Source organism: Pseudopodoces humilis, chromosome 10 (genome assembly GCF_049639895.1).
Source record: "Pseudopodoces humilis isolate 2021_Gansu_Grassland_sample_001 chromosome 10, ASM4963989v1, whole genome shotgun sequence".
Taxonomy (NCBI): domain Eukaryota; kingdom Metazoa; phylum Chordata; class Aves; order Passeriformes; family Paridae; genus Pseudopodoces; species Pseudopodoces humilis.
Genome location: NC_142209.1, coordinates 29387083 through 29402665, shown reverse-complemented (window position 1 = coordinate 29402665; position 15583 = coordinate 29387083). Strand labels below are relative to the sequence as shown.

At 39.9% G+C, this 15583-nt stretch overlaps 1 protein-coding gene across 5 annotated transcripts in view; it reads right to left on the bottom strand.

The window, feature by feature from the left end:
• PATJ (PATJ crumbs cell polarity complex component) overlaps positions 1 to 15583 on the bottom strand; it is a 137632-nt gene that overhangs the window by 106078 nt on the left and 15971 nt on the right. For all 5 annotated transcript variants that reach the window (XM_088060713.1, XM_088060711.1, XM_088060715.1 and 2 more), the window contains 6 exons: positions 13696 to 13798; positions 12835 to 12923; positions 11434 to 11572; positions 6606 to 6682; positions 4166 to 4222; positions 2605 to 2739 (listed from right to left, as the gene is read on the bottom strand). In XM_088060713.1, the coding sequence (XP_087916839.1) occupies positions 2605 to 2739; positions 4166 to 4222; positions 6606 to 6682; positions 11434 to 11572; positions 12835 to 12923; positions 13696 to 13798 (600 nt within the window). The remainder of the gene's footprint in view (positions 1 to 2604; positions 2740 to 4165; positions 4223 to 6605; positions 6683 to 11433; positions 11573 to 12834; positions 12924 to 13695; positions 13799 to 15583) is intronic.

Genomic DNA, 15583 nt, shown 5'->3' with positions numbered 1-15583 from the left:
GTCCCTGCCCATGGCAGGGGTTGAACTGGATGGGCTTCGATGTCCCCTCCATCCCAAACCATTCTGTCACTCTGTGATTCTACTTCTGCCGGAAAAAAAGGAGTGATTCATCCTCTTTTACCTATTTTATAACATTTATATCCTGAGGGTTCCTCTCTTTGCACCACAGGGGTGTCCCTAAATAGGAGGACAGCAGAATGTCAGCAGATGTCATAAATCACCTATGCTAACCAGCACTGCAGCCCCAAAAGAGCAGAGGTTTAACCCAATTAGTGCTGTGGACTCAGGAAACACCTCGTGTGTTCCAGGGATTCCTCTTAGGCTGCCTCAAGCCTCTCTCATGACCAAATGTCCACACTGCTGGATTGCAGCCACTGGTTTGGGAATCCAGCACCTCATCCAAGTCACTCCAGAGCAGGAACCAAGGCACAAAAAGTGGGGATGACTGAGGATTACCTTCAGTACTTCCCTCCATGCCCACAGTGCAAAGGAACCCACATCTGATCCTAGAAAACAGAGCAAGGAAACATTCGCCAGACGTGGACGCACCTTTGTATGTGTGCACTTGAGGCAGAGCCTTTCCATAAACCTCCCAGATCTTGCTGATTAGAGGGGTTTCAGTCTTACAATCCCACTTTAGCCAACATTTGTTTCCTGATCACTTTTATTTTTCCCCCCCTGCTTTGTGCTTTTTGCAGGGTAAATGTTCTTTGTACTGCTGGGAAGCACAGAGTTCCTCTCACACCACACATCCCAGCCAAGCAGGAAAACTGAGAGTGGTGGAACTGGCCTCCACCATGGTAAGACAGACTGCTCTGGGCTTTTTCTGCAAGAATTACAGCAAGTGCTGAGCTATCAGCCTCAGCCATTAGTTAATTATTTAAGCAGAAGGATCTACGCGTAAGGATTTTTTAATGCTTGGAGAGTGGCAGCGTGGTGGAAAACTCCCAGCACTTCTCAGCATCCCATGATGGATGGGGAAGAGCTACTGTGCACCCCCCAGCAGACCTGGGGACTCCCATTTCTCCTCCTGCAGCTGCCAGAAATCAAGAAATCAGCCTCTGAGTAGGCAAGGTGCCCTACACCCCCTCATTCAGCACATCAGCCAGCCAGCCCTCAAATAGCAGGGAAATTGTACAACAAAAGGGCACAAAAAAGCAATTTACTCCTGAAAAAGAACACAGTGGAATTAGCAGAAATGAAGGGCAGGGGAGGGGTATCGTGCTGTCTGTCATAATTCAAACACATCATTAAAAATAATCAACATTCAACCTCGCTATATATTGAAAAAAAAAAAAAAATCCTTGCTGATCACGTTTCAATCCCAAATGTATCAGGCCCAGGTAAGGCTGCTTGTTTGGGGAATGGGGCTGTCACTTTTTCCACTGCAAACCCCCATTTAAGGGGATTTATAACTTGGCTGCAAAAACACAGTCTGGGCTTAAACCTGGCACTTACAGCTTTAGCCCCAGAGCACATTTTTATTTTGTTGGGGGCTTTTTCCCAACTACAGAGTAGCAAAAAAATTTACACTCACTAGGTCTGGACATACCTGTGAACTTAATTTTGAATACAGACTAATACATAGAACTGTTAAATATACACAATTAAAGTTTCCTAAGTTACTCTACAGCACTGCATTATTGGTTTTTATGTAATTTTTGTTTAGTGGCCAAGCAATTTAAATGACACTTCCAGCATTCCATTAATCCCTTCCTTCAGGAATCAAGATTTCCTCCATTAAGCAGTAAGAAAATGTTTTAGGTCATAGTGATATCAGTATGAATTTTTGATGTTAGAGGGTGAAGAAGCAAAAGCAAAATAGCTGTACGCCTAACAAATCAATCTTTCAGAAGGCCTAATTCTGTTTCCATTAAATGTTCTTTGCATCCACTAAAAAAAGGTTCAAATATCAAAATATTCCATAAGGAATAAGCATGCAATAATAAATAAATATCTTTTCACTTGCAGGCTGAGATATCAATGGATACATGTACACACACAAAATAGGAATTATTTTAATTTTATCAAATAATTATTTTTCCTGAGAAAATAGGTCTAATGTGACTCTGATGACTCCAAAGCTGCCCCAATACCTCTTTATACACATTTAAACAAACTGATGTATTTGCTTATACATACAAACATCTTTCAACACTCAACAAAAAAGTTTTATTGTGTAACTGAAACCACTGTTCCTAAGACTGTTGTAAATGTTTTAGGGGTGACAAATATTCAGAAAGATTATTCACCACGAAAGCTAAAGCCAAATTGTTCAAAAGACTGAGCCACAAATAATTCAATGCAAATATTATCTCTGCCCTTGTAACTCTTGATATTCATGTTAAAACATTTCAGAAAAAATACCCATGAAGTCACTGAGAGGTCACAAAAATTTGACATTTTGTCCACAAATGTGGAAGAGAACAGTGAAGAAAACGAATGTGAATTCCAAAGCCCAACTCTGCTTCCACAACTAACTCTGGAATAACTACTGCACACACAGCAGCCAAGCTAGAATTAAGAGAAGCATTTTAAGAACATCAAACAAACAGGAAATACATAATTTTTATTTTTGTGGGGGTTCTGTTTTATTTTTTTTACCTCCAGAAGTTCATCCTCCAGTTGCAGAAGTCCAAGGGTTGCAGCTGGGCTATCTGAAGCAATGGATGATATATAATGATGTCCATCAAAAGTGTCCAGCTCAACTCCTAATCTCAGAGTGTGGATGGGTAACAGCTGCCAGAAGATAAATATAAGTGGATATTTAAGTATAAATCTTTATCTACCACGATAAAAACAGATGGAGGATTCAGTAGCTCACCAAACTGAACCAAACCCAGAGTAAGATGATTAAATGTTCACAGTGACCACACCTGTGTTACAGCACAACTGTTCTTAACTTTTCTTTACAAACTGTTTGCACAAATAAAAACAACCAGTCTGCTCTTTGGGGGAAAAGGCAATGTGAACTGTATTCTCAAATAATTAAACATAATGGGAAAAATACAGAGAGAAGTACCACCCAAAAGGTGAGTGGTCAACAAATCACAGAATGGTTTGGGTTGGAAAGGACCTTAAACATCTCCAGTTCCAACCCCACTTCCTCGGGATTGGAGCAAAACAAAAACCAACCAACCAAACAAAAATAAATAAAGGAATAAAATTAATTCCATAATTGGCCTAAAATCTCACCACAAGATCAGCTGTCTTACTCCTTTGGGGGCTCCACTACTTCAAGGTAGAAAAAGTATCCATGAAGTGTCCTCTGTAGGTAGTTACTAAAACTGACATCCTTTTTTCTGCAAGGGGAAATCACTGATTTTGTGTCAGCCTTTTCCCACTGGGACTGCCTAATTTTGAATTTTTCTCTAGGGGAAGCTCCAACCCTCAGTGCCTTAAGTCTGCTAATATTAGGAAAAGTAGAAAAAAAGTGATACACTATCCAGACTAGGCAGAAGAAATCATGGCAACTTGGGGAGAAGAGATGATCTGCAGGAGCTGCTCATTCAGTCTGGACATCTGGCTTTTTATTACTGGAGTTCAAACACTGACTATCCTGTTTCCCAAATTATTCTGGATATTCAAATAAAAGGAGTAATCTACTGATCCATAGCATTCCTTCACAGCCATGTCTGATCATGACTTTATGGTCCTTCCCCACTGAGGTGTCCCCACAAATATATAAACCCATCACCTCTAAAAACCTCTTCTCCACAATATTAACATAGGTATCTTGAAAATCTCTTGGAAGTGAAATTAATTTAAGATCTGACAATTAAATGAATTACACATCCCTTTCCCTGAGCCAGGATCACTACAGCAAAATCCTCTGTGGGACAAAAAAGTTGTTCAGCAGAGTTTCAACCTCTATTCCACTCTGTGCAATTAAGTACCCCAAAATTTAGGGTTTATGTGCATAGCTTGAGGGTGGTTTTTTGTTGTTTGGGGGTTTGGTAATGAACTGTTAAAAGGTTCATTTGCCTGTGCTATGAAAAGGTATTGGATCAGTCCAAGAGATAAGCAGAATATTGGCAGCCTTTTTTTGGAAAATATAGAGCCACAAAACCACTGAATTCCTGAAACACATCTGGAATCATGTCATGCCCTCCCAGGATTACTCTGCCAACATACACCACAAAGGAAACCACCATGTAAGCCTTACCTTTGAGTACTTCTGGAGCTCTGAATCGTCTTTGAAGGGCATATCCAGATTCACAACCTAAAAATTGGACATCAGAACATTGTTCAACAGTGGGACAATAAAGACTTTACCAGAACGATGAAATTCTGGCAAAAAAAACCAACTCACGAGCAAAATAAACCGTACTTGAACAATGTCGCATTGCTGCAAAATAATTTTAAACAAATGTTAGAAAAATCTTTCAGGCACAGAACATTTACAAGTAGGAATGTGGTGATTATGCACTATTAACAGACTCCAATATTATCCTATTCCCGGAGCCCAAATGCCAATTTTAGTCAAGTTCAGTAATCCTGTGTAAGCACAAAATGCCATTATGTTTGACACAAATACCCACACGGACTTGCCAATCAGAATTTGAAAGTATGACAGCTTAAGTTGTTACCTCGGGCTATGGTGCAGCCATCTCCCATCCAGACTAACCCTCCAACTTCTGTTGCTAACATGGCTTGAAATACATAACTTTAATTACCAAATGGAAATGGAAAGTTATTTAAACCAGGGACAGAAAGTCTTTTTTTAGTGTCTTTCACTGTCTTTTTTTAAGATTAATAAAAATGACTATGTTCACCAACAGTTTTCTCGTATTGTCCCTCCTTAACATAACAGATTTATTTGTAACCTTAGAAGGTTATTTACTCCAATTTTAAATGTAATTAAGACAAAATCATAGAATGGTTTGGGTTGGAAGAGACCTTAAAGATCATTTAGTTCCAATCTACAGCCCAGGGTTGGAATTTGGGACACTGAACTTGAATGTTTAAAGGAAAGCTACACTAGTAGGTCTGAAAAAAAAAAGTCTTGCAAAAAAATCAGGTAACTTTTCTTTGAAAACTTCTAGTTTAATAAATATTAGACTTTTATTTTGGATTAATTTTAAACAGGGCTTCCAGCATGTTGTTTTCCAGTTCTCAGGGTGTTTTTCCTGACAAATGGAACCCATTTCATGTCCATCCATGCAACTAAATGGATTTATGACTGGTAACTCCTCAGCCTGACACCACACAGTCCCTGCTCAGGATCTCAGCTCCTTCCACTGGCACCAAAAAGGACCAGCAGCACAGAAACCACCAGGGTCACCAACCCTTCCCTTCAAACAGCTGTTTCCTTTGAAGATAAATACTCCTGAGAGAATCCTGTAGGAACCTTTGGTGAGAGTTCTGGGGCTGAGTGAGGGTGGTGTGACACAGGGACTGGGGTGTCACAGGCTGGACTCCAACTGGACATTGCTAGTGAACACAGGAGGGAGGCACAGGCAACCAGAACCAAAAAATGACTTTCAAAATGGGATGGCCAGGAGAGTTCCCTTCTATTATTCAAGAGGCCCCATCATTAACATTTTCACTGCTGACATTTCACCGGCGGCGGCTGAAGAAGGATTGGGGATGGTTGGATTCACCAACTAAGCAGGATTTCATCCTCTGTGGGAAGTGTGATAGTGCTCAGGGAGGTAATATCAGCCCCTGGAAATAGAAGGGTGGGAATACCAAGCAACTGAAGTGGGCAGCCAAACAGATTTATTGCATCATGTACATAATCTCACACGAGCTTCAGATCTTAAAGGAGTGCTAATGGAAAGAAGGGAAGTGAATTTCTCAAGGCAATTCCTAAAGCTACTTTAAATCTCCCAGCGAGTGACTGGAACGATGGCTACTCCAAGTAGTAAAAATAAGTGTCTCTAAATCAACTGGGCAAGCATTGCAAAGACAAACAGGGCATTTTCTTGGTGGTGGTGAGAATTTTTTAAGGTTTCAGAAAGAATGCTGTCCGTAGACTTTTATCTGTATTTGCTGGCTCACCCAGCAATGAAAAGCACAAGTGAATTACAGTTTCCATCAACTCCTCGTGACAATTCATCAAAACAATCTTTTGCTAGGTAATTATTTAATATGAAGATATATTTACTAGACACTGGCACCACAAAGTTACTCTAGTGAGAATTACTTTGTATTTTCCCAGCATGTTTGAGAATCATTCTTTCATTCTTCAGACAGAATGGTAAGATTCTTCTGAACACAGAAGTTCTATCCTGAGCCACTTTTTTAATTCGGTGCCCAATAAAACAAATAGATCATGAATGAAATAATAAAAATGCCATATATTTTAAGTGGCTGCTGTGATGCTGATTTAACAGGACAGCTGATTTCCTTAAATCACTGTTCCTGTCTCGTATTTGTATTACAACAGTATCTGTATAAACAGAATAAAATAAAAGGGCAGCAAATCCCCCAACTCATTATAACATACATTTCAGCCCCGACGTTACAGGAAAGAAAATCTGATGTTACTGATCTGTTCCAAACACTGAACTGTTCTATAAACAGCCTGTAATGCTAAGCTCACAGATCTGTAATTTAAAGAAATAACATTCATGAATGTAGTTTATTGAAATAAAACATACCATAACTTCATATTCTGGTCCCAGCAGGTTTTCCCACTTGGATTTCAGCTCATGTGCTGGAGCGAGTGGGACTCTTCCTAAATATGAAAGTGAATATTAAATTTACAAGCATACTGTACATTCAGAAGTACATTTACTTCTAAATACTCCAATAAAAATTCAGTGTAAATAAAAGATTAGAGGGAATAATCCCCAAAAGGGAAGTGCATTAAGCTGAGTCTATCAAACAGCACAAATCAAAAATGTCTTTCTTAGGAAAACAATACAAAATGTCAGCTCCTGTAAAAGTGTGATTTATTCAGCTGAGAGGCAGAAGAGGTGATGCTTGGTGATGAGATGCGAGTTCTGTACCATGCACTACTGTAAATAAATCATTCTTTCAGGCTGCAAAACAAATTTCACACGACTTCATCATTTGTTGCCGTAAAAACGCTTCCCACTCCAGGGAAACATCATCTCCCACCCCAATGAGCCCCCTTCAGAAGGAGAACACCTGACAAGATATTGCTGTTACCAAGGGGCTGTGTCAGCACAACGCAGGCACAGACTTTATTTATACATTTGGCAGGTATAAAGCCTTGTCTACTTTAATTAGGCCAGTAAGTAACATGAGCTTTAATATAAGCTCCAGTTCTAAACCAGTCTTCCGTGGGAACTTGGCTATCTTGACATTTATATCTTTTCAGCTTTCTTACTTATGCAACCAAGGCAGTTGGTTACAGTCCTGTAAGACAATTTGACAGAGCTAGACAGCAGAAAATGACTGGCTGCCCTGCATTTGACCTCAGCCAGAAGCTCAGCTCACATATAAAGTTCCAAGCTGGAGCAATGTGTAACTGGTAAGAATCAAGCTCTACAGCAAATTCCATCCAGCAGCGACAGCAGCAGCAGCAGCATCTGGGGGCTGAATTACCAAAAACCTGGGGTTTATTTTTCCCCCCTGAATGACTGCAGTAGTTTGTCAGATGTCTAGACAAGGCACAGATCACTGCGTCGCCCTGAAATTCGGAATGTAAAGGACAAGCTCACGTTTTGCACACAGAGAGTAAAATACCTCGGGGTGGGGAGGGAATTGTGAAGACACCACGAGGAGCTCAGAGCCCACCTAGGAGCAAAAGCCTGCACAAATGGCATTGTCAAGCTGCCTCTGCTTTCAACACCTTTGCAGACTGCAAAGATAAAGCTCTGCAATACAATCCTCATTACACACTTTCATAACTTTGAAGTTTTCCACTCAATAAAAGCAAAGATTGAAGTTCGCTTCTACGACAACACAGCCCACCCCTGTGTCTCTCCAGCTCACTTTCAGCCAAGCCAGACAAGCAAATTCTGTGTGATCTGCACTGAGAAACCTTGGAAATATCCAGAGGATTTTCAACCTACAGGCTCAAGCAGACACAGATATCTGAGAATTCCAGCAATCCTGATAGCTATTTTCTGCTACCAAAACCACACCCCATCAAGATTAAAAACTTGGGTTTGTAAATACAGCCCACAGTTGTCTCTGAAATAAATTATCTCCTTAAAAAATAACAGGAAGACAAATTGTCCTAAAATTATCAACCGCTAATTAGGGTTTTTTAACTTCACTGGAAATAAAAGTTTCTAATGTGTGACTTACTATCAAGCACAGGCTGATCACTGTCTTTACTTCTCAACTGTATCAAAACCAGAACACCAGTGCATTCTTCTGCTCCTTCCATTTGCAGAAACACAGAGGGACAGAAATTCCTGAGTCTCTTTTTCTGCTATTACAGAGTTACAACAGTGTGAACACACAGGACCTAAGCACCTGTAATCCCCTGTGCCACCAAATATAGGTTTTAAGGTTCACCAGGAGCAATGAATCTCAGGGTCAAGCTCAAAGTTCAGTTCAGCAACTGTAATCTGTGCTCAGCTGGCTGAATACAGATTTTTTTGTCACTTCCAAAACACAGTACCAAAATCTAAAAGTTGTTCAGAGCACGTGCTGATGCATGTCTCCATCTGAAGTTTTCCCCTTTCTTTGTTTCAAATACACTTTGAAGTCTCTTCTTGTAACTTCCTTAGAACTGTGGAAATGTTGGGCTGAAGGGATTTGGATTGAATATATTCAATTTCAGTGGCATCACTCAATTAATTTACAATGTTCCTTTTTCCCCAAACAGCTTTTTCCACATGGCAGCTACTAGGAAATTTCTTTCTAGTCTCTCATGCAGCTGAATTCCTCATGACCTGACATATGTACCATGTCTTCCATAATGTGCAAGGCCTCAGAAATGAAAACACTTCCCAGGGACAGCTTTCATTAGCAACAACTTTTCAGCATATTTAGCCTGTCCTTCTGCCTGCGCTTCCAGGCAGTTTCTCATTTCTAATTAGCAAGCATAAAGAAGAAACCACAAACGTATTGTAAAAATCATCTTTTATGGTCAAAACTGTCAGCTTCTTCAAAACTGGGATATTTTTTTCTTCCTCCTGCTCTCACAAAGTTACTACACAAGGGTGTGCACTGTGTTCCTAACCCTTTACCTGCGCTACTGCTGGGGCTCTTTTTCCCCAGACATCTCTCAAGCTCCTGACTCCCAGCATTGTCCCTCTGGGTTTTGAGTACTCCTGCAAGGCAGGATGAAGCAGTTCTGCCCAGGCTGCAGGCTCGCAGAGGCAGCTGTTAAATTCATTGCCTGCACTCTGCTAGCACAGAGTTCCAGGCCTCGTGCACGCTGCAGCCCAAACCCCGCTGCCTTTGTACCAGAACTGCTTAAGCATGGCTTTGCCTGGCCAGAGTTACTATTTAATACCTCCCCAGGAAACACAATTTAATAAGAATTTCACACAACTAGGCTTAAAGGGAAGTAATACGCATTTTATAAAACATACCTTTCACATTAAACTTCTAAAAGCATTTCCAGAGTTTAGTCAGAGCCTTAAATTAGCAGTATTTACTTTAGCACCATTATAATGAAGTGCCCATCACCACATCCAAAATAAGCACCTATCTTTGGAATTTAAACCTGGCCATTAAATTCTGTTCCAAGGTGAAATCTCATACATCGTATTTCTGTGGGAGTAAAATATGCATAGAAGTCCCACAGTAAAAAAACAAAAACTGGGTAAGTGACACAGGACAGACAAAGTGTTGCTCTTTTCCAGCTTTTGCTTTCTGTCATAGCAAAACAATGCTATGAGAACCTCCACTCTCAGCTACTCATCCACCTCTGTTCTGGCTTCCTCTTTCTGGGAACATGCAAAAGTCACAACAAAGGATGTCTGGTTACAAGGCTTGGACAGAAAAGTAAAGCAGAATGGAATATAGGAACTGCTACATTTCTCTCGTTTCCAGGTTGTCTTTAATACTGACAGATCTTCAACAATCACAGCAAAATTGCTATTCATTGACAGCCGTAATTTAGAATCCTCTATTACATCTACATATCTTAGAAACGACAAGGCATAAGGATAATTTATGCTGACTTTAACACAAGCTGTATAAATTCACCCAGAAGTTCCTGTAGAGGAGCCCAGAAATCTGTGGGGGAATTGAAGATTCTGGAAAGACCTTCAGCCTTGGTTCCAAAGTCAGCTAAAACCCAGAGCAGCCCATGCCTTTGTGACCTGTCCCTGTGTCTGAGTGCCTTTTGTTACAAAAATGCCTTTTCTGAACTCCAGCTACCGGGTCTTTACACCCAAGACACGAGTTCTGATGAAGCTACTGCAGTGCCAAGAGAGGAAACTGCAGCGTGTTCAGAGATGTGGTACAGGAAACCAGAAGAATATTATCAAAACACAGGAGTCTAAGATGTGTGAGGGCAAGAATCTCACAGAATCATTAAGGCAGGAAAAGATCTCTAAGGTTATTGAGTCCAACCATGAAAATGGGTATGACTGAGGTAACACTGATCAGGAAATAAATATGAATTCCCTGGAGTCCCATCTCCTGATGCTGCTCACCCAGCAGGCTGGTGCAGGGCCCTGGCAGCAGAGGAGGATGATAAATTCTCTCTCAGGAGCAAACTGCAGGCAGGACACTTCAGGTCATCAGTGCAGGACCAGGACCACAAAGAGGAATCACTGAGCTGGAGGCTTTCAGAGTTAATGAAAGTCATTCCTGAGTTTACTGGAAGAGCTGCATATGCACTGACTGTACCCATAAAAAAGCCCTCCCTAACAAAGGCTATCATTGCTGACTGGAAAAGGGCATATTTTATGCAAGGAAGAAGATCCAGAGAATTACAGGCCTTAAGATATCTCAGAATCCACTGAGCAGACCTGTGGACAGTGCTACAATCTGGGGAAAGGGTGGGGTGAGAGAGCTGATCAGATCCAAGAGGTAGAGCTTTACTTCAGCAAAAGCTGGAGTAAGCCATGACAGGCCATCAGCGTTGAAAATGGATTAAAGATGGTAGCCTTTAACAAGACTCAGAAGAGGCACTCTAAGATATCCTATCTTTCCATTGTGAAGATTATCCTTCTGTTCTTGTTTTCCCTCATTCTTAGTGGCCACACTAATTTCAGTCCCTACAGCTCCAGGGGACACAAAGATTGGAACAGTTGGCTGTGCTGCGAAAACAGATGAAAAAAACCCCAAATCATACGCTGCTAAATACTGGAAGTAGTAACACCACCTCACTAATTCCTTCTTTTTATTTGGTGGGGTGGCTACACAGGAGTTTTGCACTGAATTTTCCTAAATCTCTCATTTTAGCTTCTTGCCGTTCCTCCTTTAAGTATTTAAAAAAGTGCACCCTTAAAAAACTGAGGATCATGTGGTATCCAGTCCTAAACTGTTAAATGAGGTAACTGTAAATTGAGTGAAAAATAAAATCATTTGCTGGAAAGAAAGAATTACCTCTATCTGAAGGTGTTTCTGAAGAGATAGTAAAGGAAGGTTTCCTTCTAAGCAAGGTGAGACGTACAGTCTGTCCCGTGTTTCGCAGTGCCTCTACCACTTCTTGGTTGGTAAAATCCTGTATGTTGACTCCATCAACCTAAAACAAGAAAATTGTAGCAAATAACAGTAACTGTGCTGCATTCTTAGGCTGTGTTATGGAGTACCATAGGCTGTAAGCAACAGCCACGTTATTTAGTACAGGAATTACAGGGTTACTCTCCCAAGACAGCAATATTTGCAAAACAATCTCATTAAATCTGTTACATTTCACTGATGAGAATTTATTTCCAAAATGCATTTCAAAAGGAAGTACAACAGCAATTTCTTCTTTTCTGTTTTCATGGGGACAACCACAAAACAGAATTTACTAATCTGATACAAATATGCACAGATTTTTCCTTAATTTTTTTTTTTTTTGCTTTCCAAAACCAGCTTTTTAAAGACTGTGGATGAAGGTTCCAAGCAGAGTATCTATCCAGCCTAGAACTCTGTTCAGTTCATTATCACTGCTGGTTTTCTCATGGATTTCTAACACACCCCACACAAGCCTCTACAAACAACTGTTTCTATAATCCACCCTAAACAGCCTAATTCTTACGTTATCAGATATTTTAATTTACACCCAAAATACTCTGTTCACCTCACTGTCAGACCATGCATCAATAGGGCCTTTCCTGCAGATAAAAGATTATATTAATTTTTGCTCCCACAGAGGAGAAGCTGACTTTGGAAGGTCTGGCATGGCACACATTTTAGAAGTAATTTAAAATCATATCTCTATAAATATTATCTCTTAAAACAAAAAGACTGTGGAATTCATCCCTGCTTGTGCTGTGAATGCAAAATTGGCTATTATTCAATTCACTGCTATTCAATGGATTTTCCATTTTTCTACACATAAAGCTTGGGCTTTTAAAACCTAAATTGTGACCATTAACATTTTGATTGTATCCACACTACACAGCCATTAAGGAACACAAACAATGTGCCACATCTTGCAGAATCTTAACAATCCTTGAATCACATTCAATTCAAGTAGAAGTTAATGCTGCTCATCTTTACTGCAGGCCAAAAGCCAAGATTCTCCACTCTGAAACACTTTAATCCAAATGCTTGCCTCTTTCAGAGTTAACTACTATTTACTACTTCTTTGAATATAAAATAATACTTTAACCACAGCAAGCCAAAGCTCATTTCTGTCACAAGTCTACCTAAACAAACATGAACCACCAAATTATTTCTTCTGCAGAGCAGAGGAGGTTTAATTAATTTTAGAAAGTCTTTACTATGTTGTTCTTTTAACTGAGATATGAAATGTATTAGTTCTACAGCAATATATAATCACAGTATTTTACTTACAGCAACAATTTTGTCATGAACATGAATTTGGCCATTGTGGTCAGCAGCACTACCAGGTATTATATTTTTCACAAAAATCCCTGAAGGTTCTGTTGCGGGGGGAAGAGAAACAAGTCACTTCATTAACCTAATTTGCTTATTTTCTTATTAAGATTTTTGAATTCCAGCCTTTTTCACACACTTCCTTCTGCCCATAAAATGATGATTCTGTAAACCACCACCATCTGCACGTCCCCACTCCCACAGCTTGACACAAAACTGAGGATCTCTGGTGGAAAAAGAACCCAGCACTGACACAACCACCTGTACACTGACCTCACATTTTTTCCTTGAAATGGCTCACAAAAGGCCACCTCCTCCATGGATTCATCCTTGTGCTTACCCAGGCTTTAAACTGCAATCATTTAAATCCATGCTGCGTTTGATTTCAATAGGACTAACTAAGCTAAAAGTAAAGTAAGTGCTTAAGGACTTTGATCAGGACTTCAATCATCTTACAGCTGAAGAATTTAGTACTTTAAATCTTAATGAAAAAGGATTTTTCTTTAAAAAAAAAAAAAAAGAAAAGGGAGACATGGAAATCAGAAAAGCTGTCCTTTGTCATGTTTGCAGTTTGATTATTAATTCTAACTCCCAATGAGAACAAAGAAATAAAAACAAAGAAAAAAATAATAAAACCCCTGAAACACTAACACTTCCCTTTCACAAACTGCCACGAAATACGAGATGCTGATCTGTGATTCTAGTGAATTTCATGATCCTATATCCTAGCACAGGTAGGAGCTATTAATTTTCCCTGTGGTCAGTAAAGGGTTTTGAGAAGCCCCTGTCTACCATTTTCCTAAATCCTGTATAACTCACCTATATCACATGTGCCAGCATATCCAACAATTGTTATTCCCAGGCTTTGCCCATTCTTTTTTATAAGTTCAACATCATAGGTATCAAAAAAGTTGTCATTATCCTATAAATAAAGCACAAGACAGTAAAAAAGTTCTCCTAATTTCCCAATGCCATTACAATATTATAGGTTAATTAAGATCTTCAGAAGTGAGAAGTGATTTTGTTTTCCCTTTTGTTTAAATGCAATGTAAACTCATTTGTAAAGTCCCTGCAAAGCTGGCCCTGGGATGTCTGTGCAACTCTTCTCTGACCAGTAAAAATCAGAACTGCAAGGCAAGAGTTCAAACAGGGAACAGTAAAGACACTGGTGAGACCAAAAGAGAAAAACAATCAAGCACATAAATCTGGGATTGCAAGGGATAAATTAAAATACATAGAGTTGTTTGCTTTCTGTAATCAGATACAGAGCAATGAGATCAAAAAGAAGATGATGAGAGTAAGGTCTGTTAAAGTGATGAAATCAAGAGGGATCCTGTCACTGCCAACTGCAAAAAATGGACTGGGGAAAATGGAAAACATTTCTTAAGGGAGTGAAAAAAGAGAAGTTCAATCAAATGCTTGCCAAGTATCAGCTCTGGAAGGACCCATATCAAAAGCAGCCCAGAGTTCCAGCCATACCTATTTCACTTCTCAATGGAAGAGAAATCGATGGGCACTATCTCGTTATCACACACACCTCCCTCCACCAGCAAAGTCATTAAGCTCATTAAATGCCTTCCAACTCCCTTGCCCCATAAGAGGCTGATGGAGATGAAGATAAGTTTGGATGCTGTCACTTATCTACAGTAAACAAGCCCACAGCAACACCTGAAATGGAGCTGGGGCCTTGAGAACCGGGCTGTTTTGACAACCAAAAAGCTCCTCAGAGTCAGTGCTCTGGCTACAAACATTTCTCTTTAAATAACACTCCTGCTAGAATGCAAAATAATTGAGATGAAGTCCAGAAAAATCAAAGTGCAAAGTCCTAAATACAGTCAGCACAAGCAGGCTGCTCACACTGCTGTCACTATCTTGGTCAGTACAGATAATAAGATTGTTTTCTTCCTTCAGTTATTCTCTAGTGCAGGATATTCAAAGAAAATTAAATATTAATGTAAAACTTAAAATAACTAACCAACTATTAAAAATGCCTTTCTGCTGGTTTGCAAAAACTGAGAAAAAGAAAATATTTTCTATTCCAAAGCTCACAGCTAGTGAAAGACTCAAAAACCAGAGAAAAAAACCCTAGATTATAGGGATAAGTTCCATTATAGATTTGACACAAACTCAATGGTGGATCATTGAAATCATCATCAAACTAATAACTACAGTCAGATTAACTAATCTAACTAACTCATCTTTGCAAATTTTTCCTGGCACCAGGAAGAGGAGTTTCTTCAAATCTACACATGAAGGCACTATTTAGTTCAGAAAATTATTTTTTCCCCTCTAAACTGCATAGCAGGAACACAGAGGACACTGAAAAGACACTGAGAAGGAATCACATTTTAGAAAGGCTGCAGCATTTACAATGCTCAGGGCTGATCAGTGACAACAGAAGAGAGAAAAACAGTATTTTGTGGAGGAAACAAAACTATGACCACATTATTTTGCCCCTAATATGGGCCCTGGAAAATATGATCCAGTCAGGAAAGAAGGGCCTCATAACACTGCTGATTCCCTTGGAAAGCCTCTAGGCAGAGTATTGGACAAGCCCAGTTTTCAGACTCCAGCTTTAGGGATGCAGATCAGCCCTCCCATCTCCAGGACACTGCGTTTCCTGCTGCACTGATCCCTCCTGGGGATCCCCTGGGGAGAAAAGGAGCTCCAGAAGAACCCAAAATACTTGACTGACACAGGCACAGCA